At 41.9% G+C, this 26,380-nt stretch overlaps 9 protein-coding genes across 9 annotated transcripts; 4 read left to right on the top strand and 5 right to left on the bottom strand.

Moving 5' to 3' along the window:
• Positions 1 to 878: 878 nt before the first annotated feature.
• Positions 879 to 1,970, top strand: PCOAH_00043790 (Dihydroorotase; the record flags this gene model as incomplete). The annotated part of the gene is made up of 1 exon (XM_020061163.1): positions 879 to 1,970. The coding sequence occupies one exon, from the start codon at positions 879 to 881 to the stop codon at positions 1,968 to 1,970; it is 1,092 nt and encodes a 363-aa protein (XP_019916450.1).
• Positions 1,971 to 2,329: 359 nt separating this feature from the next.
• PCOAH_00043780 (Uncharacterized protein) lies at positions 2,330 to 2,836 on the bottom strand (the record flags this gene model as incomplete). The annotated part of the gene is made up of 1 exon (XM_020061162.1): positions 2,330 to 2,836. The coding sequence occupies one exon, from the start codon at positions 2,834 to 2,836 to the stop codon at positions 2,330 to 2,332; it is 507 nt and encodes a 168-aa protein (XP_019916391.1).
• A 1,155-nt stretch (positions 2,837 to 3,991) lies between these two features.
• On the bottom strand, positions 3,992 to 5,850 carry PCOAH_00043770 (Uncharacterized protein; the record flags this gene model as incomplete). The annotated part of the gene is made up of 2 exons (XM_020061161.1): positions 3,992 to 4,722; positions 4,815 to 5,850. The coding sequence occupies 2 exons, from the start codon at positions 5,848 to 5,850 to the stop codon at positions 3,992 to 3,994; spliced, it is 1,767 nt and encodes a 588-aa protein (XP_019916994.1).
• A 2,639-nt stretch (positions 5,851 to 8,489) lies between these two features.
• Positions 8,490 to 9,464, top strand: PCOAH_00043760 (Uncharacterized protein; the record flags this gene model as incomplete). The annotated part of the gene is made up of 1 exon (XM_020061160.1): positions 8,490 to 9,464. The coding sequence occupies one exon, from the start codon at positions 8,490 to 8,492 to the stop codon at positions 9,462 to 9,464; it is 975 nt and encodes a 324-aa protein (XP_019916313.1).
• Positions 9,465 to 10,359: 895 nt separating this feature from the next.
• On the top strand, positions 10,360 to 13,711 carry PCOAH_00043750 (Uncharacterized protein; the record flags this gene model as incomplete). The annotated part of the gene is made up of 6 exons (XM_020061159.1): positions 10,360 to 11,121; positions 11,281 to 11,602; positions 11,784 to 11,898; positions 12,071 to 13,170; positions 13,295 to 13,449; positions 13,565 to 13,711. The coding sequence occupies 6 exons, from the start codon at positions 10,360 to 10,362 to the stop codon at positions 13,709 to 13,711; spliced, it is 2,601 nt and encodes an 866-aa protein (XP_019916658.1).
• Positions 13,712 to 15,299: 1,588 nt separating this feature from the next.
• PCOAH_00043740 (Uncharacterized protein) lies at positions 15,300 to 17,960 on the top strand (the record flags this gene model as incomplete). Its single annotated transcript, XM_020061158.1, has 1 exon — positions 15,300 to 17,960. One exon carries the CDS (start codon positions 15,300 to 15,302, stop codon positions 17,958 to 17,960), a length of 2,661 nt encoding a protein of 886 aa, XP_019916693.1.
• A 1,307-nt stretch (positions 17,961 to 19,267) lies between these two features.
• On the bottom strand, positions 19,268 to 21,127 carry PCOAH_00043730 (Uncharacterized protein; the record flags this gene model as incomplete). Its single annotated transcript, XM_020061157.1, has 1 exon — positions 19,268 to 21,127. The coding sequence occupies one exon, from the start codon at positions 21,125 to 21,127 to the stop codon at positions 19,268 to 19,270; it is 1,860 nt and encodes a 619-aa protein (XP_019916287.1).
• A 1,906-nt stretch (positions 21,128 to 23,033) lies between these two features.
• PCOAH_00043720 (Uncharacterized protein) lies at positions 23,034 to 23,375 on the bottom strand (the record flags this gene model as incomplete). Its single annotated transcript, XM_020061156.1, has 1 exon — positions 23,034 to 23,375. One exon carries the CDS (start codon positions 23,373 to 23,375, stop codon positions 23,034 to 23,036), a length of 342 nt encoding a protein of 113 aa, XP_019916608.1.
• A 923-nt stretch (positions 23,376 to 24,298) lies between these two features.
• PCOAH_00043710 (Uncharacterized protein) lies at positions 24,299 to 25,897 on the bottom strand (the record flags this gene model as incomplete). Its single annotated transcript, XM_020061155.1, has 1 exon — positions 24,299 to 25,897. One exon carries the CDS (start codon positions 25,895 to 25,897, stop codon positions 24,299 to 24,301), a length of 1,599 nt encoding a protein of 532 aa, XP_019916471.1.
• Positions 25,898 to 26,380: the final 483 nt, after the last annotated feature.

The following is a 26,380-nucleotide window of genomic DNA, read 5'->3' as shown; positions in this document are numbered from 1 at the left end:
GTGAGACAATTCAAATGTGTATACATATGTGCGTCGTTACGTATAGTGGTGGTAGTCATTATGGGTATAGTTGAACCCTCTTCCTCTTCGTTTTGCGTCATTACTTCGGTGCTCCCCTTCCCACGGTACTGAGGGGGCTTCCTTCCCCTTTGGCATTTCTGACGTTATTTAGGTCTTAACTGTCGGCTGCTGTGTAAAGTTCCCTGAAAGGGGGTTCATCCACTTGGGTCATTAGAAGGGGCGGAAGTAAACGACCTGGGGAGGGGATAACATAAAAAAAAAGAACAGCTATACGCCTTTATTTCTTTCTCCCTTTATTTATACACCCGTTGTGCAATTTTAATTATTCTTTCCTATACGGAGTGATTTTACCTTTCTTTGTGCGTGAGGTAAAGCGGGTCGGATCTCCACGTGGGGATTTGGCTGAAGGAAAGAGTGCACCCACCTGGTGGCGAACAAAGGAGAGAAGGAGATTTATCCTTTTGCACATCTCCGTACATATTGGCATCGCGAATCCAGCCCCTGCTTTCCATTTTGAGAAGAGAACCTGCTTGTGCATTAAGCTAACGGGGAAGCAGCCCCCGCAATTATTGCTCATATGTGCGGGGGGGGGGGAAGAAGTTATAATTACCGTTCGTTACACTTTCCTAGCGCCGCAAAGAAGCAACTACACGTTTGGAGGCCTGTTCTGAGTTTTTATTTCTGACTTGTAACAATTGCGTGTCGAACCATTGCAGAAGCTGGAACTGATTCGTTCCGCGTTACGAGAGGGTGTGTTTGTCCCAAGGTACATATGCGCTTGGGAAGGAATAATGTTGCATTACCGCAGCAGTGACTTGAATTAGCGCCCTAGAAAGGACCCCCATCTGCCCGCCAAAATGGAACCGTTGTATATCCCCCTGGGAGACGACATGCACTGCCACCTGCGGCAGGGTGACATGCTGAGTTTCACCGTTGGGGCAGTGAAGAAGGGGGGGTGTGACCGCGTGCTCGTTATGCCCAACACCACACCAATTGTAAGCACCTGTGAAGAAGCCAAAAAATATAGAAACGAGCTAATCAAGCAAGACCCCAGCGTGGACTACCTAATGACGTTATACTTGAACAAAAAAACAGATTCAAATGACATCCTCAGAAACCACGAAGAATGCAATTTGCAAGGAGTTAAAATATACCCCAGTAATGTAACAACCAATTCTAATCATGGAGTTACAACGTTAGAAACATTTTATGAAATTTTCCATACACTTGAAAAGCTAAACAAAAGTTTACACATACATTGTGAAGAACCAAACGTGAATCCACTTTATGCAGAAAGGAGTTACGTACAACATATACATGACTTGGCTGTCCACTTTCCCCATTTGAAAATTGTCCTAGAGCATATTTCTACGGTAGATATGATAAACCTGGTTAGAACCTACCCGAACGTCGCGGGTTCAGTTACTCCTCACCACTTGCAGCTAACCATAGACGATGTTGTAGACACGCAGACCTATGATTACGCTCCTGACGTGGTAGCCATAGAAAAGTATATAAAAAATGTATATAATTATTGCAAGCCTTTGCCCAAAACGGTTGATGATAAGGTAGCCTTGTGTAAAATTATACAGGAAGGGTTCCCCAGGATTTTCCTTGGATCCGATTCTGCACCCCATTATAAAGAACAAAAAAATGATCCCCACTATAAGCCTGGAATATACACACAGCCATTCCTCATGTCGTATGTTTCTCACATTTTTAACAAAATTAATTCATTGGACAAGGTAGAAAATTTTGCCTGTAAAAATGCTGCAAATTTTTTAAATTTAAAGGAGAAAAAAACAGGCACAAATGAACAGCCACTTTCTCTTTGTATACAAAAGAAGGGATTCAAAATTCCTGATGAATATTTTGGGGTCGTCCCCTTTTTGGCTGGGCAAACAATTGATTTCACAGCGTCGCTCGTGGGTGCAGGTGCAGATGTGTGACTTCCCTTTTTTGCTTGAGAAGACGTTTATCTGGGGGGGAGTCAGAAGGTCAGTCAGGCCACTCCTTACACATACCCCCTCCTACACACACACACTCATCAGATCAATTTTGTTATGCCATTTATTCGGAATGAACGCGGGGTAGTAATTCTCTCCTTTTGCCTGAAGAGGGGAGTTGCTCCTAAGTTCTGATGGATCTTCCAAATTGTTACATGCAGTGTTTTCTCCGTGCGAATGCTTTTTTTATGTGCACATAGCAAAACTGAGGACGCAGCCACAGAGCAGGGGGGGCGTTTCAAAATGAAGACAAATTTTGCATATTTTGGAAAATTAAATTAATTTGCTTTTTTGGCACCATTTCAGTTCATCACTATGCGTATGACTTTATTTTGCTTCCCAGTAAGATTTAATTCATCCCCTTTTGAGTTTCCTTTTGGCAGTGAGTGGGGGTCTCCATCAAAGACAACCAATTCTTCCCCATCTTGCATCGTCTGACCACTTGAGTTGTTAATTTCCCTTGCTTCGTTTACTGCACCTTCTTCGCGTTCTTCCCCTTCATTTTCCCGCATGGAAACGTCTACGGAGATGGAGCTTTTCTTCGCCTCTAGCTGCAACGCAAGGGAGGGTGAATCATTTCGTACGTACACGTAAGTACTGGGCCCTGTGCCGTCCCCCTCATTTATGTTTAAGTCTACATACGTGGAGCCTTCATCTCTTGAAAGGAAACTAGCCACAATTACTAACGCCAGCGAAACGCACATTGTTATTATGCTCAACAGGAATGATATATGCACAATTAAAGATTTATATTTTTGAAGAGACATGTCATCCGTGGTCGAACTTTGGAAAGGTAAATGTATCGCCATCTTTTCCGTGCATTTTCAAAGGTCACATTTTGAGGAAGTTTACAAAGTTACGTGCGAATATGAGCCGTAGGTGGTGTCTCACAAGAGATTTGTCAGCAATGTGACCCATTTGTTTCGCGTAAAAGTGGAGACCGCTGCCTACATTAGAACAAAACGTAATTCACTGTTTAGCGCTATCCACATTAAGTTCGTAGAGCGAATGATGTGACGAAAAACTAGTAGGACATCGGCGCTTTGGAAAAGGAACCAATCACGGTAATATGATACGGAGGATGTCTGGCATCAGTTCGTTCTTACCACCATTTCACGCGTTTACCACGTTTATGAATGTTTTTATATTTTTTTTTTTTTATGACAGGGTCAGGTAATTATAGCCAAAAATTGTCTAAAAAAAAAAAAAAAAAGAACAGGTAGCTAGCTAGCTAGCTGCTTGGCTGTGCTAACATATGAGGATAGTTACACAAACAGTTGCAGCAGTTGTTGCAGTTTCCGTGCTGTGTAATGCAAAACAACCCTCCAATTTTGAAATGCGTTTTAGGCCTTTTCCATTATTGTATGCATTGTGGGAACGGCGAATGCGCTTGTCCTTCAAAGCATTTTTTTTCTCCGCATTGGGCCATGTTATAAATCCTGTTGTGGTCTTTACCCTGTAATATGCGTTTCCCTCCACTTCTTGGACAGAATTTCGCAAAAAAAAGGGACGTTTTCAGAAGGAAATGCGCGATTGCAAAGTAGCTCTCCCATCCCATTAATAGGCAACAATTAATCTTTTTACACTTTTAAAATTGCAAAACGTAAAACAAGTGTAATGTTATCAAATTACAACGTTAGAGATGAAGGGGGGGGAAAAAAGAAAAAAAAAGGGCAAATGTACGTCTTACGGAAACGTCTATGTAGAACTCCCAATTTCTGAACGAATTATTTTCAAAATGAATGCGATGGGGAATAAATACCTGTTACTAGCGCACGAATGGGGTGTAATTGGTGAATTATAAGGACAGGGTGATACACGTATATACACATGTGCAGACATGCGTACAAACACACCCATACAATTGCACCTGCGCACAAACCAAACGGTGAGACAAAAAAAGGGAGCAGCACCATCACCTACCGCCCGACACACATTAATACGATTGGCACATGCTGCACTGGTCAACCGAAGTAAATCGGGGGAGTCTCCTTTTTCCAGTTCATCTCCAAATCCTCCGGTATGGACTCTGCACAATTATGTTCCATGCTTTTCAATTCTCGGAATATTTCACTCAGACGAAATACATTTTGCTGGAGCTCTATTCGGTGCTTTTCATTCCCAACGGTGGAGGATAAATTATTTAAGCTGTCAATGACAGTGTTTAGCTTACTGTTAATACGAGATAACGTCGCGGGGGTGTTTAAAACTTTGGTTTCTTTATTTAACATAAATGTGTTGGCGGTTGGCTTATATCTATTTCGTTCCATGTGATCACTCACTATGCTGTTGTTGCCGGTGGTTCTTGCCAAATTTACTGCACCGTCTTTGGCCCCGTTTTTAGCCTGAAAGGAACCAAGACAGCCACCCACATTCGAACCGCCGTCCACGCCGACGCTGTTGGAAACTGGTAAGTCATCCCTTTTTGCACTCTTCTCCTTCTTTTCACTTCTCGCTTTAATTTTAAAAGATAAATCGATTAATATCCTTATGTTTTCAACGGGCGGGTATTTAAAAAGCCTCTTCAGGCAATAATTCTCGTCATTTTCCAGCAAGAACGATCTGATGAATAGGATCATAGAGATGGCAAAGTAGTCCACCAAGGGAAACACATTTGATGTCATGTGGGCAACTTCTATGGTATCCCCTGTGACTTCGGCGGGGAAACCATTTTCCCAGTTTGTTAAGTAGCAATCTGGAAGAAAGGGGGGAGGCGTGCAAGAGCGCATGTAAATTTGTTAGCACGACGATCACGTATCTTACAGCGTGGTGGTCAAAAAAACGAACCTGAGAAGAAGTTGTCCCACAAAATGACGGTGTCATCAATCGGAAATTCTCTACAATAGAAGAGACGGATCCACCTGAGAAGAAAAATCTGAGGCTCAATACTTAGGGAGATCAAATGATTGTATAATAATTTATCCATATTTTTTAGTAACTTATGGAATATATAAGTACACTTGTGCAGGAGCACCGTTTTGGAAGAATTCTTTGTTGCTTGGTTTTTTTTTTCTTCGGGGGAAGAGAATAAATATTTCATCCCCATATTCATGAAGTGGTCAAACAGTATGTAAGTGTCTGCCTCGACTTCGTCCCTATCAAACAGGGTGACATACTCTTTCCAAAATGGATCACTTTTTAAATTTAGAATATCGGGGCATACTTTTTCACGATAATTTACAATAAAAAAAATGGCTACTAATTCGTTCATGCCTTGTTTATAGGATACTGATGGATTTTTCTTTGCCCAGAGGAAGAGAATTTTACATAGTGTGTCTCTTACTGCCTCTTTTTGAAAAAGATTTTTCTCTGAGTGTGTTCTTAAAATGTCTTGTTTTATTTCTTCATTTAATTCTTGATTCTTCTGTTTTAGTGTCCATGGATTTTTATCATCCGATGATAAGGGGTGAAAGATCTGGGGGTCCAACTTTTGAATATTTAAATTAGACTGCTTTGTGATGTATTCGTCTTTGTCCTGCTTATACAAATTTCTTTTTTTCTCCACTTCCTTTGTTAATTCGTGTAGACTGGTAGGATGGTAAATTCCTAATAGCAGGGGCCAATACATTCTTCTGAAGAGGACCATACTAGGTTCGTTGTTTATAATGTCATTGGCTATGGACCGCATGAAATTGTGCCCATCTTCCTGTGGCATCCTCTTCTCCCCTTCCGAAGGTTCGACCAGCTCAACTGTCGCTGCGCTTTCCTCCTCATTGTCATTACCCGTTTGTATTTTTTTCTCATTTTTAAGAAAAATAAAATGATTTAAAAAGTCCTCAAATTTGACGTCATGTGAATCCTCCAGAAAGTTATGGTTATGCATCTTTTTAGAAATGGACTTAAGTTGCGTTGCTCATTTTTGTTTGGGGCACTGCCTTTGGGAAACGCGGCAAGTAGTTCTTGTGTAAGTTACGCGTGTGTATAGGTTGAGGGGGGTTGTCATGTTTGTGCTAATCCCGCAGGCGTTACGCTGTGGAACGGGGAAGCTGCTTAACTGGTAAGCCGCCCAACCGCTAAACCGTTAAACCGCTTTACTCTTACCTCTTGCGCGCTGCGATAAGAAGGCAAAAAATGATCATCAAGTGTACACATCGCTTGCCCCTACGCAGGAGAGGCACAAAGTGGTGAGGTTAAACTGACGGCCAAAAAATCCCATCATAAGGTTAGCTTAATTCTTTGTCATATAGGCCAAGTTTAAGGGAAAAAAAAATTTGTGCCCTTTATGTATACATGCGCGACGTAGTGGTTGATATATATATATTTTTTTTAATTTGACCTTATGCAAAACCGATTTTCAATTTATTTTTTCCCCCCATGTGCATAAGTACATGTGGGGGTATACATAAATGTATGCGCAATGGGTAAGTGCAAATGTGCGCTGCGGCTTAAGCTTAAATGAATGCTAGGATAGAACTGTCTAACTCGTTTTTTTTTTTTTTACAAATACGTCACCCGTGAGTGTTCCTCCTTCCCGTTGTGTCATAAATACACTGTGTTGTTTTTCTGTTTTTTTTTTTTTTTTTTTTAACGAAAAAATGGCGAAGCGTAAGATATGTGCAGTTCAAAATGCTCGGTCAACAAATGACCAGGAGGGGAAAAGAACGTTTATTATGGGTACCACGTGAAGAGAACATTTAGCAATGTGAACATTCAACCCAAGCTTCTATTAAGGGTTACTATTGGCATAATTGGGAAAACAGTTCATATGTTTGTCCATTGTGTGTATATGTGCATAAGGCACTGGGCCTTTATTCTGCTGTATCGTTTTCACGCGCGTTAAGGAGAAGGTAAAGGGGGAAGATTTTTCCTTTATTGTTGCACTCGTTGAGAGTTTCTCCTTTTTGTGCAGCTATTCTACATTCAGACACGGTATGGTTCTCAACGAAGCCGATTCGTTTTCTGGAGCTTTGCCATATGAGGAAAAAAAAACGCCTGAATGGGTCAGGTAAATTTTGCGAAAATTGCCTGAACTGTTCAGAAAAAAAAGTAAAAGCGAGCAGGGAAGGGGCACATAAGGGTTTGAAGAAATGACGCAGAAGAAAGTACAAAACGTGTACACACATTTGTGCGTCTTCCAACAGAGCCCCGCCAACACGCGTATCGTGCGTTGAAAGAAAATGTACCACCTGCCACTGCTAAGAACGTTCCTTCCCACCGTAACATGTGCTTCCCATGAACGTCACCTTGAGGGCCGATTTTGAAATAAAAACCATTTAAAGCATCTCGTTCGTAAAAATGACCTTTTCGCACTTGTTGAGGCTTTATGCCAATCCTTACCAAAAATGTGTTTTGCGTTCTTTTAATTTTTCCAAGTTGTAAATGGAAGATTTTTATATTACATCGCGAGGTGTAATATTATGAACAAGCAGGAAGTTTTTCTTTTTTTTTTTTAACAGCATTTTTGGTGAGGTCTTCAAGTAAGAAAAAGAGAAAAACAAAATGAACTGTAAAAAGGACCCAATAAATGAACAGACTGGCAAATTTGAAAGCAAATGACCAACTGAAATGACCAGATCATTATTCCCAACTTATCTGTAGCAGAAAAGTTACACAGGGGAGACATACACACACACCCTTTTGGATGAATCAAATTAATGTTCACGCCAAATTTTGTTATATGTAAAATGTATCCGCGCTTTAATTGGGGGCAGGAAGTGACCAGTCTGTTATTTCTCTTTCGGGAGCGCAAAGAGACGGAGAGCGCGCGAATGTACATGTGAACAGGCGGGATTACAAATTAAAGTAAATTAAGCGGTGTACACTTTCCCCGCTTTTCAGCACACCCTGCAGTTGTTACAGCGCTGCACAGAAAAAGGAAATCTCAAAACGGTAGTGTGCACGAATACGCGTGAGAAGGAGGGGGTGCATGGGCCATCGAAATGGTTGAACAGGCACGAGGGGATTTCCGCCGCAGCGGAAGGGGTACAGGAGGGAGTATTCACTCTCGCAGGTGTACACATTTTTACATATACACGCACGCACTTTTGCGGGAATGCTTAAACGCGAGAAGGCCCTTACGCTTGAACCGGAGAGCGAGTAGAAAAAATTGTGAACGCTTCCTAGGTGCAAGAGCGCGCATATTTTTTTTTTTTTTTTTCTCTTCCTTCAACCGAGGGGGAAAGCAGGTCGTGTTGACAATCCCGATGCATACTCCACGCACGTGCGTTTTACAAATATAAGGTTACATTGTTAGGGTGAAATAGCGTGCATGAATGTATGCTTATAGGGATGCAAATATTTCGTCGATGGTTTAATGCCAATTTATGCATTGCGTATGGGATGATTTCGACGCATGTGCCTTCTTCGCAATTTTTCTGTTCACCTCCAGGGTTATATCACCCCGTTCCAATGACATTTTAACCCCATTGTAATTCAGCTAGTTAGCTCTCTAACCTTGTTTTCACGTTACCCTTTTTTAAGAGCAAAGGTTGCATTGATATTGGGCATCGCCGCAACGCAAAGATGAAGAGCGATACAAAATTGGACCTTTATGAAATTTTGGGGGTGGATAAAAATGCCAGCGTGAAGGAAATTGCCAAAGCGTACAGAATACTTGTGCTAATGTACCACCCGGATAAGTTTGCCGCCAGGAAGGGCAAGACAGATGCCAAAGGGAAAGAGAACGGAAAGCTGGACGAACTTGAGAAGGAAACAGTGGATGAGGAGGCAAACGAGGGGGAAGACGAAATTGTAAAGGGTGATGAGGAGGACGCCTCACAGAAGAGCAAACAAGACAAAGAGGAATCGCTCACCCTGGAAAAGTGCAAAGAAATGTTCCTTCAAATTCAGAAGGCATATGAAATATTGAGGGACCCCGAAAAGAGGAAGAATTATGATGAGTTCGGCCTGGAAGATGATGAATTTAGCGAATTTAAAAATTATTTTAACCCCAAATTATTTCATGAAAGAATTAAAGTAGAGGACATATTAAACTATGAAAAGAAATACAAAAATAGTTCCGACGAGAAGGAAGACCTGATCGAATTTTACAACAAATTTAATGGAAATTTAACCCACATTTTGGAGTACATTCCATTCAGTGAAGAAGCTGACCTGACCAGGTACATAGACATATACAATAGTTTATTCAAATCCAAGGAAATTAAAAAAACGCCTGACTATGATAAGACTTTAAAAAATATCAACAACATTATTAAAAAGTATGCCAACTTGAAGAAGAAGGATTCACGAGTGAATAAAAAAAGAAAAAATTCTGTCCCCCCCCTGGACGACTTAGTTTTGGCCATTCGAAATAATGAAGCGAAAAGGACGATAAAAATAAACAACCTGCTTTCCAACATTGAGAAGGAATACCAGAAAAAGAACCCCAAGAAGAGAAAGGTCAAGCCGCCCACGGAGGAAGAGTTAAACGAAATTAGCAAGCGCCTCGAGGAGAATAAAAAGAAGAACGCCGCGTCGAAGAAGTTGAAGAGTTAATAATGTGCCTGATATGCGTCATGGGTGTGTTTTAATTTTTTTGTGAACCTGGCATGTGTGGGGGGGGTACCTTCGTGATTACTTATCCGTGTTGGTCATTTGCCTGTCCTTCCCCCGCCGCTTAAACAGGCGCATACATGTGCGTTTAAATTTATATTTACTACTTTTGTGCAGTCCACTTTTATATTGTCCTGTCTGTGTTTATTTATGTCCACACCGTCGTGCTCAACACCTGTGTGTCCGCCTTTTCTTGCCCCTTTTTTTTGTGAAATAGCTACATTTACTTGTGATAATTAAATGAAGAACGAGCTGTTCTTATGCAGGAAAGGACACTACACTGTGTGGGTTAACGGCAAAGGGGAAGGCATACCAGAGTGGCTTTAAAAAAAATGATCCTCCCTTTGTAAGGGCCATTCGCATGTTAAAGGATTTTTCCATTTTTCTGATTTTTGCGAAAGGTTTCTTTCCCGGGGGAACTTACCTCGTCCCACTTCTTCACTCGTAGGGGAGTGACGCGATGCTGTGATCGAGGGAAGTCCCCATTTTGGCTCCCCCCCCTTGCGGCGCGTTCCCAATATGCTGCGCAACGTTTTGTCTTTTTTTTTTTTTTCCTACTGCTAGGATGGCAAACAAACGCACAAACGTGCGGGCGGGTGAACTCATACCCTGTGATGGAGAGAAAAAAAAAAAAAAAATCCGAAAAAAATAGCGATACGTTGCAGCGCTCCGTTCGTTGGAGAGCCGTCCGCCCGCAAAAGGCGAAACTTCGTAATGTCCCCAACGGATGGCGAATAGTACGAGAGTCCTTCATACAAGATCCACGCTCCGTGGAATGTCAAATCGTTTCTCTTGTCCACTTTTTAACCAAATGTGAGTGAAGAAAGAAAAAAAAAAAATGCACGAAGAGGATGGACACGCGGAAATGCTCAAAAATTACGTCAGGGAAGGAAAAAAAAAAATCTGGCACAAAAGTGAAAAATGTAGAAACATCCCCTACTGCGTCAACTACGACGTTCTGCTAAGAAATAGCAAAGAGGAACAATACATAGACCTTAACCTGGAGGTTAACTACAACTTGGAGGAATTATTAGCTTACAAGGAGAATATAAAAAAATGTTTTCATGAGAATAGTGGGTTGAGTAAAAACAATCTGCGGGGGAATCGGGGTTACCATTACGACGATGGATATGGACATGGACATGGCCACATTTGCGCGGCGGGTGGAATTTCCCCCTTTTGTTATGACTCAGGGGGTGGGAAAAAAGGTGCATGTAATAAACCAGACAGAGCAAAAAAACAACTATATCGAAATAGCGAATATACCGATGAGGGTCACACATCCGACTCAAGCAACAGCTATTGCTCGAACGTAACGGACAGTTCTGCAGAGTATGAAAAAACGAATGGCATGAATTTTTCCCAACGTATCACCTATGACAGCACCATTTTGGAGGAAAAAGTAAATTTGTTTGACACTGTGTTAGCCCCAAAGGGAGTCAAAAAAAATATTAAAGGGGGAAAAAATAATTCTGTGTGCCCTCCATGGGCTGCCATAAGTGGGGACAACACAAATATAGACGACTCCTACGTCAGGACTGAGCTAAGTTATGAAGACAGGGAGTGCACACAGGACGGGGGTACATTCCCTTTCCACGGGGTGAGTAACTTTCCAAGCGTAGAAAAATGAGACAGTCATCTTCGCAGAAGATATGCTCCTTCAACCTCCCACAAATAAAGAAAAGACAAAAATTGTCCACTATTATCTTCCCCACTTTTTTTTTTTTCTTTCCTTCTCTTAACCCCCCTTCTTCTGCAGAGGGAAAATTCGAAAGGGCCGTTCCCCTCGATGAACCTGCATGGACACCCACTGACCAACTTAAAATTTCACAAAAAATATTCCAACCCAGTTAGCCAAAAAGTAGAAGAAGAAATCCTCCAAAAATATGAAAAAATAATAAAAATCATGAAGTACTTAAGAAGAATAAAAAATAAATACCCTCAAATAGAAGCAACAATTTCCATACTGTCCAATCATATTAAAAATGTCACCTTCAATTGCGAGAAAATGTTTAATTCAAGACAAGAGATGAATGACTTTTTAAAGAAAATTTATATTTACCAGATTTACCTCCTCAAAAGTAAGGTGAAAAGTTTACGCCTTGAAAAGGCTGCTCCACAATAATAGGTTGCATGCGCCAAGTGGGACAAAAAGGGAGCAATCTGACGAGGAATTTTTCGGCGACTTTGTAGACATACGTTCTAGCACACCACGTTAGGGTCAACTGTTTTTTTCCCATTTGTTCCACCCCTCTCCCGCAGAAGTCGTTTTTAAAAACCCGAGGGACAGAAGGAGTGGAGATTCCTTCAAGGGCAGCTTTGAAGCTACGTCGCTGGAGGGGGCACACCTGGGCTCGAAGGACCGCCCAAGCTTTAGGTTACATAGGCGGATGCACAAATAGGCACACACCTATGAGAAACCCCATAAAGAGGAGATGCAAAAAATAAATAAAAGAGCAATTACATCATCGAAGGAGTTTCACTAACAGAGGGGTCAACTACAGAACCCAAAATAAATCAACTCCTCTTCTCTCTCCCCCCCTCTCCAGAGACTATTCGGAAATCCCCGAAGGTATTAATAGGGATGCCCACTTCATGTTCCAACACTTGAAAGAAAACAGACCTGTAAATTCTACAAAAGGGGTGCCACAAGAAAATGTGGACGATGAAGGATGGGTTAATTTTAGTAGCGTGAGAAAACATAAAGGAAGAACACGTAACCATTTAAGCAAAGAGATACAAAGAATGGGCGATGCAAAGAAGGAAAAGGAAATAGACACCAGCTTTACTGAAGAAAGCGCAGAAAATAACATGTACAAAAAGGGAAAGGGAAAAAATAGGAGTAAATATAAAAGTAGTGGTTCATTTAGGGGAGAGGAAGGAACAACACAGGACGATGATCCGTTTCTGAGTGAAGCAAACTCGACCTACTGCTTCACCAATCTGTATGCAGACGATGCAGATAAGACGTCCGCCTACTACGATAACCTGAGGCATACATATAGGGAAGCCCTGAAAAAACATATGCACAAAAATGGGGAAAATTTCAAAAGCGGAAAGAATAAAAAACAAAGTAGAATAAAAAAGGAGCACATCCTAGAGAACGATTCGTTGAACCATAAAAATGCCTATCGGAGGAGCGAAAATTTTACCATGTCGGATGAGGCATATGTACTGCCTGAAAACGAATCCGTAAGAGAAGAGACAAACAAACAACCACAAGGCTGGGGGAATAAACGGGATGTTCCATTTAACACACAATTGGTAGAATACGAATCGAAAAAAGGAGACTGCGGGCAACTTTATAAGTGTATCCCCCAAGACAGTGCAAACAAAAATGAATACAGGGGGAGAAGCACCTTAAGTGACGCATTTAAAAACGATTATTTAAACGTTTTAGATGTGCAGAAATATGGGCCCAAAGGTGGGCCCCCATATGAGCCATCCCTAAACGCGCTTAATTTAGCAAGGAGTAAAACGCCCCCGTGGAGAAGTTCATCGAAAGGGGAAATGGACACAAAAAACCCTGCAGGCAAGGAGAAGAACAACCAAAAGACACTTGTTCTCTTTTATGATATAAATAAAGAGCTAAGTGCCATCTCGAACAGGGACTCCGTCATACACGCGCTGAAACATGCGCTTCTAAACAGTAAGTAATGAATGGATGGGGGGAAGGGTTGTTGTAAGACTGTATCAGCTAGTCAGCGACCGCGCAAAAACTGCAGATAAAGCTCACCCTGCATTCCCCCACACCTTCGCATCTCCCCCCTCAGAGCCCCACAACTTCAACGCCCTACAAAACTTTCTATTCAAAATAAACGTAGAGCTGGTGGAGTACAAAAACTTCATCCTGCTGCTAACTCGGAACATAAAGAAGCCACACCTGGAAGCCCTCTATGGCTTGAACGATTTTTCGGTGTTTGAAAAGGTAAGCAAGGTAGAAATAGGCAGCATAGCCGCATGGGCACATTTTTTTTTTTTTTTTTTTTTTTTTTAAAGCATTTATTCGTTACTGCCGAACGTGTGTGCATATGATGCCGCAGGTATACGGGAAGAAGGTGGCGCCCCGATTTTTGGTCTCCAATAAGGTTAAAAGTTTTTACAAGTATGATACATTCTACAGAACATTTAAGGAACTCACAAATGTGCGTGATTTCAGTGGGATAACTGACGCAGTGGAGTTAATTTAGGTGTAACGGAGCGGCGAAGGGGGGACGTTCCTTGAGTGAATTTCAAAGCAGGTAAATGGCTACGCAATTGAGCGGGCACTGTTTCTTCTGTGAAGGAGGCCCTTTTAAAGACGGGAGAGACGAAGGAAGCGGTATACGCAGAATAAACGGGATAAACTGACCAAATGGATAGGCAAAAAGGTGAACATAGGCACAGACACGCGGGCGCACTATCGCTGATTTTCACGAATGGATATGTCCCAACCATGTGTAGCCAATTCCTAAAACAGGGCTCTTCCTCCCTTCCCGCTTTGGTAAAGTTCCCACCGAAAAACCTTATAAATGTAGAACAAATGGACACATACGCAGGGATGTACCTATACATGTGAGTATAATATGCCCTCGCGACAGCAACGCCCCCTTTGTGGCAGTTCCATGGGGCACGCGTTCAACCCGAAGGAAAATCCACCTAGTGTGCATTTTACCCAAACGAAGAAGAGGCAAAGTGGGATCTATCTTCGCCTCTTCATGTTTCACCGTACACCCCTTTCGTTTTACGGTCCAGAAACAAAACAACAATTGTCAATTTATTTTTAAAGACGATTTTTAATTTTTACGTTAGTTTTTGCTCCACCTGATTTGTGTTTGAGATTTTTTTTTTTTTTTTTTTTTTTAAACTTGAACATTTTAGCTATTTCGGAAAAAAAATTATTACTTGTTCAGGTAAAAATAAGGGGAAAAAAAAAAAATTAGTTTAATTCGATTTAATTTGGCTGATAGACCAATTGTCCGCGGAAGACCCCAAGTTTAAACCTCGCCAAAACGGGCAAAAAAAAAAAAAAAAAAAAAAAAGCGTAAAAAAGGTGCAGAAAGGATGTGAGAAAGGTGTAATGAGGAATAGTGAGGGTGAAGGTAGCGGTGGACACGTGGAAATGGAAAAAAGCACACTGTCCGCAAAATCGCTATAACAAACGCTATAGGCAGTTGTTAGAAAAAAAATTCCATTACACCAGACGGTTGGTAACCTCACTTGATGGTATACCGCCGCGTGAGGAAAAAAATAGAATCCCAACAGCGTTCAAGTTCGCACACAAAACGTTTCTATAACTCTTTTTTTTTTTCCCCCTGGGGTGATTATTTTCCGCTCCTTCCGTGGTGTGTATATAACATACAAATATGTATACATATATATGTAAAAAGAAGCGAAGCATTTTAAGCGATCGTGTCAGGAAAACTGCGCAATTAAAAGGTTCAATGAATGTTTTTTTCCGTTTCCCCGCTTTTTCCCTCTACATGATTTAATCTACAATTGGCGTAATGTTTAGAGTCTGCTTTGTTTCTCATTCAGTTGCGTTCATCATTTGGAAATTTTTTTACAAACCGCTTTAACCTTAATGTTAATTTGTGAACCATCTCATCCGTCTTAACGGTAATGTTTCGCCTTTTAAATTGAACAATCGTAAAAAAAAAAAAGAAAAACGTAAATCAATAATTTTTTACTTTTTTGGTGAGCAGTAAGGTGTTAATTCAGATTTGCAATTTTTTCATCTTTTTAAATATGGCTGGAACAAGCTACTAATTAAAAAAAAAAAAAAAAAAAAAAAAAAAAATGGCTAGTAGACAAAAGGAAAAAATAAATAACGAAATAACGAAAACAACGAGAAAAATAAATGAGCACATTACCCATTCGGTGAAGGACATCCATAACGATAAGATAAAATCGGTAGACTCTTCTCCCAATAAGACGAATCAAAATTCAGAAAAAGACATGCCATTTGGCTTAACAAATTGGAAAATATCTTCCGAGCGTACTGTTTCGAGCGGTATACGTGAAGGTGAAGGAGATTTTTTCAGCAGTAACATAAAATGCAATAATGCGAAGACGAAAATTAAAAGTTACGCATTAAATGGAAACACTCCAGATGCGCAACATAGTGAACACACAAAAAAATTAAAGGAAAAAAAACACTTACACACAATAGTAAAGGAAAAAATCCGCAAGTATAGGATTTTTCACAAGGGCGAAAGTGGAAACTATTGTCACTCGCCAGAAAAAATCAACACCGAATGCTCCCAGGGAGATAAGGCAGTTGACAAATCGGACAAGGCGGAAAATTCAAATAATTTTTTTTACACAGATCATCATCCGGTTCCACATCTCCTGCAGCAGGAATATTGTGGACAGGATATAACTGCACGGGAGGGGACTCATCGAAATGTGAAGAACGATGCAACGTTAGGGCGTTCAAAGTGTTATAAAGATATGCACAAGAGTAAATTCAACAGCATGACGCGATTAGAGCCCGCTTCGGAAATCGCGGATGACTCGATAGAAGTCTTGCCGCGGGGTGGTGACTCCCGTGATGGGGAACCAAGTGGCAACAGTGACAAGAGGGAGGACGGCGAGGACCACTCGGCAGGAAACCCTACGAAGGGGAATGGCGAGTCGAACTGCTATCAGAGCGATCAGCACGATCAGCGTGGTCAGCGCTGGAATTGTGAGCATCCCCCGAAGAACAGCCCGCACGCTGAAAATATAATCCGGTGCAACGATGAGGAACTGAAAAGGAGTGTTCACAAAGGAGAAGGAGTTAACCCTGTTGCGCGGATGGAGAGGTCCTCGAAGAAATATCAAGAAAGGGGACGCTCCATGTATCGAAGAAATTGCTACAATATTAGGCAGAGCAGCATTAAAAGTATTGTGAATGGTAAGGGTACACGCGGTCATAGGAGGGAGACGCATAGTGAATCACATGAAGGGGACTCTAGGACCGATGAACGGAAAAGCTCGTCGGAGGGGGAGGTAGACAAGTTTAGTGGTGAGGGGAGAGACTCCTCCGGGGAGGCACCTTCCAATAGAGGTGATGATGAGCATGACGAAGATGGTAAGGAAAACGACAACGAAGAACAAGGTAGGGATGAGGAGAACGACGTGAAGGACAAGGGAAATGGTGAGGAACACGATGGGGAAGATATTGCGGGGGGGAACCTGGACGAAGGGGAGTGGATAGAAATCGAGGAGCCGCTCAATTTCTGGGATGCCCTGAAGAACAATTTCAAGAACGTGTTTTTGGTGAAGTCGGAGGGGGAGGATCCTCCTGGGGGGGACCCCGCTTTGGAAATCGCACCAGGGGTGGGAAACGAAGCTAACAGAACCAACTCACTCAACCGAATTGAGACGTCCACAGCGCTTACCGAGGGGGACGACCCCCCTAATATTGTACCCGGGAGAGAGTTCCCACTCTCCCCAGACGTGTATGTGAAGTGCCTAAACTTCCTAAGTGCGGAAAAAATACTAGAGTGTGAGTTGCTAAACAAGCTGAGCAGCTACGTGATAAATAACCGAATTAATGTGTTCACCCATGTGAAAAAGTTAACTTTGGATGAGAGGTGGTCCCACATTCCAATATACAAGAGACAGTTCTACTTACACCAAATGAAAAACATCAAGCATATGAACACGTCGGAGAAAATTTACTCAGGCAATGGAATGTATATTCACGAAGTAGCTGCAATAATATTTCAAAATGTGTCAAATTTAAAGACGTTAGAATTACTATCACCAGAATATTGTATGAATGATAATACGCCAAGACATGAACCCTTTGCTCTATCTCCATCCGTTTTTTCAAAACTGGAAAAGTTAACAATAATTGGATGTCAAACAATGGAATGGTTACACATTTTACGTAATTGTTCCTTTCCATTGTTGAAGAAATTGGAAGTATGTTATTATCCCCTTCATCATGATCATTGGGTTTGGAAATTCATCTTCGATTTTACCCTCTTGGGGTTACAAGGGTTATTTAAAATTTTATACACAATGGAAAATTTACAAAAATTGAGCATAGGGTTTGATGTTCTGTTTGATAACATTGAGGGGTATTTGTATAACCCTTTGGAAAGTCACAGAAATGTTTTGCAAGAATTTAATTTTGTTACAAATAACCAGAGGTATACAAATGCTTTATCTGCTCCCCCGGCGAATGGGAACCCATCGAGGAAGTTTAAAAGTTACAGGGGAAGGATTTGTGAGGAAGATTTTAGTGACATTTTTACTATTGCTTATTACATATCGGGGAAATGTGGGAAGCTGAAGAGGATTATGATAAAGTATAGGGATTCGTATGATAGTTATGAGGACGAGTTGGACAACGACGAGACACTGAACGAGTTCATTTCGGAGGCCACCAACACGGCGTCGAGTTATTACAACTATGTGCTCAACTGGTTTCGTTCCGCGGGGGGGGTACCACCGGAGCGGGGTTAGTTAGTAATACTGGGGGAGAGCAATTCCTATATTTGCCTAGTTGGATGCTCTGAATAGTTTGTACCGGTTGATGTGCATTGTGGGTGTTTTCGTGGAAGCGCCCGGCTTCACCAGATGGGATGATCCCATAACGAGTACCTTCCGCTGGGCGATCCGACCCCCCAAGGAGGTTCACGCCCGACATACACGCGCCGCTGTAAGGATCTTTTTTTAACAGCACCGAATGATTGGCCCCACTGGCGAATTAAAACGAGGAAAGGAAACTCCCCGGGGTAATTTTTCACAGACAAAGTGTCACCTCACTAGGTGTACTAACGGCACGTGGGTACATGGCGTGGTGGCCACAAGCTTAGTTACCCGTGTGGTTTGATCTTTAATATTCGCCCCCCAGGAGGCGTCATTTTTCGCTTACACAGTTTTTGCAAGGCGAGCAGTATGTCCTATGTGCACGTCGCCGTTTGTTTTCCGCGCTAGCATATATGTTAGTTAATTTTTGAAGCCGGTTTAAGCTCACTTGGGTGAATGACCAAACTGAGCATACGGCATAAAGTTGGTGAGCAGTTACAATGGCTAGCTCGCTTTTTTTTTTTTTTTTTTTTTTTCTTCCCATTTGTGTTGCCCTAATTTGGTTGTCTCATTGTGATGTGTTTGCGCCCCTTTTATTTGTTAATGTGGACCGTTCCGTTGAGCCGATAGTTTGGCACACATTTTTAATGACGTTCCCATTATTTGTTTAAAAACCTTTGTATTCATTTTAAGTACCTTTTCATTTCTGTATGGGTAATTTTCCCTGGCGGATGTGTGTGTATCCGCTTGGCAAAGCAGTGGGGAATATTTAACACCCCTATGAGGGATTTTATCGTCGTTGCCTTTTATCCCTGTTATGGGGGCAGGGAGTTTAGTTGACATGACATAATGGTGTGATGCACCCCGCTACACGTGTGTAATAGATGGAACAAAAATTTACAAATAAAAGCAAACATAAAAATGGGTGAGTTAGCGTGCTACAAACGCGTGTGCATTTTCACATATGCACAGTGAATTGAAAAAGGAACATTGTAACTGCGACTTTTGGGATGGTAGAAAATCCCCAAACATCCTTGCACACCATTTGGCATGTGCATGGTTAAGCATGTTGAATTATTTCACATGAAAAAAGGAAAGGGGGGGAGTTACGCAAATGGGGAGGTGTGCCCTGTGGGGGGGCAGGCAAAGCTGTCACAAAGTGGTGGATGCTAAACTGTCACAAATTGGTGGATTATAAACTGTCACAATTTTGGGTGTCCTTTTGTGCCACTCTGGCGGTCTCAAATGACGGTTGGAATTTGGCCCAACTGGAAGGGAGCACCGGGAAGTGCACGCGAATGCTCTGCCGTGATGGACTCCCTAAACTTTATCTTTTCCACATGAAGAAGGGGGTAGTAAATATCCAAGTCGATATCCTGTTGGTCCATTTTTTTGTTCATATTTATATTTTTCAAAACGGAGAAGGCTTGCTGCATATTTTGCTTGGAGAATATTTTATTGTACAAATCTTCGTCCACATCAAAGCGGCTTTCCTTCTTGCAGTCCTCAACAGCTTGCATGTAGAAGGTGACATTATTTGATGACATAGAACAGGGGAAGGTATAAATGGTGGACCTATTCTCGTTGTAACTGTTTAAATTATGGCTAGCTATTTGTTCCAAGGACTTTATAAAATTTTTATTAAAAAAAAGAATTTTTTTTATTTTGCCCATTTGGCTATCTCCCTCCATACCGTACTGTTTTATGTAATTTTTTTCAAACAAAACTTCATTTTCGTTTGTGAATAAGACTTCCTCCCCTTGGAGTTCACTTACGCAGTTTTGTTCTTTGCCAGGATTTTGTGTCGAAGTATTCTGCATTGCTACACTTGAGTTGGCGTTATAATTGGGACCATTATTTGGAAAATTTACGCTTTGCATTTGCATTTGCATTTCCATTTGTGTGGTTCCCCCCACAGGAGGGCCACACATGTTGTTGTTCCCAACAGAGGGGTGGAACCCACCACTCGATAGAAGGTTTGGATGTGACGACATGTTGTTCCCAACTACTATTTGGTTCCCGTAGGCTGAACTAGCATATGTGTTCATCGTAGATGCTCCACCTGCACCGTACATGGGGTACTGCTCATTCTGCATATTTTGTTGCAGGGCGTTACAACTTTGGGGGTAACTAAAATTGGTTGCACCGAAGGTATTTGACCCTACGACCCCATAGGTATTCTGCGTGGGGGGCACTGACTCCATGTTGGCACCGAGGTTGTTTTGGTTGTATGTATTTCCCATGAGCTGGTTCCCCGGCTGGCCCATACTGGGGGATACCATATAGTTCGAGGGGTTCATACCAAAGGTGGCCTGTCCCTTCGCGTCGTAATTATAATTCATGTAGTTTTTATCCCCCCCATATGCAGATACATTATGCACATTGTTGTTACTGGGTAAGTAGCTATTACTTTGCTGCTCACATGGAGTTGTTCCCATCGATTGGTTCATATTCCTTGCATTTGAAAAGAGGGGCTTCCCTTCCTTTAACCTATTTCCAAAAATGGATTTGTCATGACTTACGAAGTCATACAGACTAACACTGGGCACATCCAACTTCGTTGTATTCCTCACATTGTTGCCAAAAAGGGGGGCATTGTTTTTCGTTTTGTTTCCAAATATTGATACGTTTTGCTTAACTTGGGAGAATAAAGCTTGGTCGTTGTAGTTGGGTCCATTTTGCTCCTTTCCAAAAAAGGGCTGACTGTTGTTTTTGTTCTGGTACATGTTGAATCCCCCGTCGGCAGGGGGCATGGGGATGCCACCCATGGGATTTCCACTCATTGCACCATTGGCGTTGTAATAATTGGGAATCTCCCCCACCGGCGGGGGGGGGGGAGGCCTTCCGAATGAGCCATTTCCATACATTACGTTCCTGTCGGCGAAGCCTTGGTGGTTGCTAACCGCATTTACTTTTTGCACGCCATAAAAGTCGTTGTTACAGTTTTGGAGCTGCCCGTAGTTTTGCTGCCGTTGCTCACTGTTGCTGGTGGATTGAAATTGGCCACCCCCCGGAAAGGGGCCATTTCCCTGGAAGTTCATCCCCCCTTGGTATTCATTCATCTGATTCACCCCTCCGTTAAAACCATTGTTGTTTAGCATTTTGAGGGGAGCTCCCCTGTGGGCAAATGGCACAGAGGGAGTGAAAAGGTTATATACACGCTGCCACACGTGGTTGTTCACTCAAAGGGGTATTCACCAAAAAGGGGGGGTTCTTTTATATACTTTCCGGTACATGGAATAAATTGCCTATACGCATTTGAACCAGTTAACGTGTTAATAATTGCCACGCCGCAAAGGCATGAATCATTCGATCTACATGCATCCGCTTTTATGCCATTTGGGAGGATCCCACGTTAACGCGTTTCTCTGCTTCGGCGGCGAAATAAGGAACAAAAAATTCCAAGTATCTTTTTTTTACTTTATATGGGGGGAAAAATCTCTTCTTACCTGCGGGCGAAGGAACAGACTGATTAATTAAACGATGCTGCTCTGCGCATTCCCTTTTTTCCGCATTTTCGCAGTGCGTAACTGTGCGTGGGGTTTAAAATGAAGGCCGCGCAAAGGTGCTCCAACGCGTATGTATGTACATATAAATATATATATGGGTATATGCACGCATATATTTTAGCTATATTTATATGCAGGCCTCCGCCTCCGTTTAATGCTTTTTTTTACAAATTGGCAAACAGTAGCTATGCATATATGCATACATATTTATTTAAACATGTATTTTTTTTTTTTTTTTTTTTTTTTTCCGATTTGCTAGATGCTAGAAGCGATGTCTCTTGCTCTCTTCGCCTCTGTTATTTTTACCGTTTACACGTGGGGCGGCAACAAACTGCGCTAATTTATGCCGCCTTTACGTGAGCATTTATTTAGCCTGGCTCTGTTCATTCATTTTATTTTTTATTTTATTTTATTATTTTTTTTTTTTTCACGTCATGTATTCCCCCCTACTATCACAGCTTCATTTCTCCTTTGATTATTTTTTGGTGCGGGAAAATTGTCACGCTAAACAATAGCCAAGATTTACAACGCTTCCTTTTTTGGTCCCCCCCATACACCAAATGGTACACCTACTTTGTGACGAATTATTTTGAAACTCCACATTTGGACCATTTTGGCTCACGCGAATGCCGCCGTTAGTCTGGCCACTTTGGTCTGCCTTCGTGAGTTCCCATTTTTTTGTAGCACTGTCGAAATGACGCCATGTTTTGTAGAAGCAGAGGTGCTAAGCGTGCCACTTGCCGTTTCACTGTTCCGATCGACGTGGTTCATCGTTGTAACGGCTGTGTCTGCGAACTTCCCCATGAGAGGCAAATTTCGAAGAAGCGGGTAAGTAAACGCAAATGCGTCCAAATGTGTCTATACATGTGGCGTATATACATCTGTTCATATGAACTACGCGGATGGTTCCTCCCTACGTGGTTCTACGGTTTGTCCTTTTTTTCGTGCGCACACAGGGAGGCCCCCCTGCGCGTAGGCCAGCTGCCTTTTTAAACCGCAACTGTTGAAATAACAAAAGGAAAACCTCACGGAGGGTACACATAAAAAGGCTGCTACGATTTTCGTTAGCGTAAACAAATGACTTGGCATGAAAAAGAGTTGGTTTTTCCTTTTGAAAAAAGGAAAATGTCAACAGGATAATTGATGATTTACTCTGGTGAGGCAGAAAATGCAAAAAGGGAAAAAGTGCACACAGATATGTGCATATGCATACGTGGGATGCCTTTAAAAATTTACAACTATATAAACTGCAGCTCACTTTTTACACCTTTTAAAGAAGCGCAATTATGCAAACGCGTGAGTACGCGTTGGCGAATGATCATGGTGAGGTTGTCCCTTAGCTTCATTCAAAAGAGAATGTCACCCACTCCTTCACGTGATAATAACTTCTTGGAGGATGTCTGCATCTGTTTTGGCGTCTCGCCATTTTGACGTCAATTGATCTGTCTTCGTCTTCCTGCTGATTTGCCCGTATCTCCTGTTCCGCTTCTACCACCGCTCACCCGGTGAGCACCTCCTTCTCGTGTTCTTGCCTCCTTTTCATTAAGTAGTAGCCCGCCGTTTCCTCCTCCTCAATATTGTAAAAGAGTAAGCTCAAGTTGACGTTCTTTTCTATTTCTTCGATTAATTTTTGTGCTGCCTCTTTTATATTGTCAATCTGGGTGGAGGTGGAAGCCAGGAGTCCCCCTTTGCTCGTTGAGGCCACTTTACTCAGCAACAGGGATGTCCCCTTCAGAGCGGCTAATGAGCCACCCGTTTTGGCGAAGGAAAGTTGCGCCAGACCTGTTTTCCATATTATGGGAAATGTAGATGATAACAGTAGGGGGATTTCAATGGTCATTTTGGTGATAACGCGACGAAAGGGGGATGTGATTTATGCGAGCGCTGTTAGTATTCGCTTTGTGTGGTGAATGACAACCAAAGGGGGTAGCCCAAATAAAACTGTTCTAATTTGTTTAGCAGCGTAGTGTATTTTGAGAGATTAAAACGAGATGTCGTGAAAGTGTTTTCTCCAAATAAAGCCATTTGAAGGTTTTTTTTTTTTTTACATTTTGTTCATGTAAAAATATGAACAAAAAAAAAAAAAAAAAAAGCTAGCTGTACCCCCGGGGGGATAAACGGTTATCGGGGAAAGGAACTTGACGGCTTATTCCCCACTCCTGTGTGCAGGAAAAATATACAAGTAGGTAAATGGGCAAACATTTTGTACATACGCACTTGTAGAAATAAAACAATTTGGCACGTGGAAAAGAGGGGAACCAACAACTCGCAACAGAATTGTGCTTACGTCGCAATGCCGTTTTGTTCAAGCAAAAATGGAAAACTGGAATGTACCAAAAAGAAGGGGATACTAACCAAGGGACATGTCCAGAAAGAGGAAACAAAGGTGCAATCCGTTTTATAGGCATAAAAATATCACCTTTTTTTTTTTTTGCCTTTCTGCTTTGATGAGTGATTAGTTTAGGAGGTGTCTCTCCCGCGTTTGCAATTACGTTTATGCGTTGGAGGGGAAGGTTGTTCCTCAAAAGGGACATTATATACAAAACATTTGCGCGTGGTATACGCGTGTGACGTTGTAAACAGAAAAAGAAAGCACACCCACTAGGCTAATCACGCACGTGGATATGTCAAAAATATTAACTTCAAAAAAATTGCGAAAATTACAAAAAAAAAAAAAGAGTGATGCGAAACGACGAGGTGATCAAATCAGATCCACCACTTCACAAAAAAAAAATGTGAAGGTAATTTACTTTTCCGCCGAATTTATGCACACACCTGCTGGTCCTGCTTGTTCTGTTCGCCTTTGTCCACCTCCACGTGAGCAGGGTCCTGACCTTCCTTCGCAGATTGCTTAACTTTCTGTCTCTTAAGCCTATCTTTGTAGTAATCAATATAGAGGGTGTTAATTTTCCTCTTGAATTTCAGAGCCGCGATGGCAACTTCCTCACTCCTGTGATCCATAAGTTTGTAGCACACGTCAAAGATATTGGAGCTGCTTACATGCTTTAAGCTAAATTGGAAATTATTGGTTACGTAAATGAGCCCCTTTAGGAGAGTCTTCACATCATTTTCGTCTTTCGATTTTTGTAACTCAATTAATTTGACTAAGAAATTGTCAAACTTTTTTTTTAGCTTTTCTTCATTGGATGCAGCTAGCTGTTCATTTTTTTTTCGAGATTCTTCCTTAATTCTTAATTTTTCCTGTTGACTAACTTCTTGTTCGTCTTCATCCGTCTTATTCGATTTGTTAATTAAGTGTATAAGTTCGGGGCACTGTTCTGTTAGGATAGTGTTGGCAGATTTCTGCGTCGTTGAGGGTTCTTCCTTTTCCGTGGGTTCCTTACTGTTCAGGAGCTCCAGATCAAGTCCGTCATTCGTTAGCTTTGAAAAGTTGTCCAGTTCTTTTATTCTGTTTTCCACCAGTTCCTTTTTTTTCTTTTTATCCTTTACTTCTATTTTGTTTGTGTACATGCCTATGATGGATTCGACGTCGAAGGATTCTCCACCTGTAGCGTCTGTACCGCCTGTGTCTTCCTTTTTCTTTTTCTTCTTCGTCTTCTTCTTCTCTGCCTCCGTGGTGGTAGTGGAGGAGCCGTTCTCCTTTCCATCCGCTTCGTTCACTTCATCCACCGCTGCCGCTTCTTCCCCCTCGTCCCACGTAATTGGTCCCACTTCCACATACCTGGAGCTTTTGCCGTACTTTTTCTTCCCTCGTTTTGTTCGATCCTGCTTAACGTGGTACTTGCAAAAGTGGCCAAAGAGCGGCGTGTAAATGACAATTTTGCAGCTCTCCCCATTTCGCTTCCTTCCCTTACACCTTTCCAATTTATCGATTAATCCAATAACTTTTAAATTTGTTTTGTCCAACACTTCTAACAACCTGGAGTTATAATACTGTGGATCCTTGTCCTTCACAACTGGGTTGACAAGGGCGATAACGGCTCCTTCTTTTTCCGCTTCAAATTGTTCGCAAATTTCTCCCGTGAGGAAAATCCTGGATTGTGTGTTTTGCAAATCGGAAATGTCCCAGAAAATAAATTTTTCATTATTGTACTTCCTGACTTGGTAAGGTATATTGACAATGGTGCAGATGATGACAATTTCCTCTTCATCTTTTTTTTTCTTAATTTCGCTGTCGTATTTGGATATATAATCTGCGAAACTCATGATTGTTTTGTTTTTCAGAAAGGACTGACAGTCCTCCTTATTCGTTTTCCACTCCTTCAGCTCCAGCTCGATTTCGTTCGCCTTTAATTTGTTGCCATGTAGGACTTGCGGGGCTGGGGTGGCTCCATCTTCCTCGCTGGCAAGCACTACAACTTCTTCGCTTTCGTGCTCTTCTCCCCCTTTGGTGTTATCCATTTGGTTGAGGCGACCAACTTGAAAAAGTCACACAATGCAGAGGAAGGAGAGAGACTGTTCAACGGGTAGGCCGTGGGGACAATGTCCGTATGTGCCTCACTTTGGCTAGCATAAAAAAAAAAAAAAAATGGCTAGCTACACAAATGCAGGCAAAGACAGTGGCGTGTCACTTTTTTGCAGTTTTATTTATCCTCATATTCGCATATTTTTTACCTCCTCATTGTGGACAACTTCTTAGCTAAACAGGTGTTAACTTTGAGAAGCCTTTTTTGTATTTCGTTCCTGCTACTGCAGATGATTTTCACTTTTTTTTTTTTTTTTTTTTTTTTTTGCGAATGTGCAAAGTAGTCACGTAAAAACGCTGAGGGGAAGCAGGCAGAGAAATCGTGCTTGTGCTTTGATCACGTCTGTCTTTTTGTTAAATATGTTGGAGGGGCATAAAAAAAGGTGTAGCGCTTCGGAGTTCGCCAAGCGGAGGTGCAT

The sequence above is a fragment of the Plasmodium coatneyi genome, chromosome 12, assembly GCF_001680005.1.
Source record: "Plasmodium coatneyi strain Hackeri chromosome 12, complete sequence".
NCBI lineage: Eukaryota > Apicomplexa > Aconoidasida > Haemosporida > Plasmodiidae > Plasmodium > Plasmodium coatneyi.
This window is presented reverse-complemented; position numbering and strand designations above follow the sequence as displayed.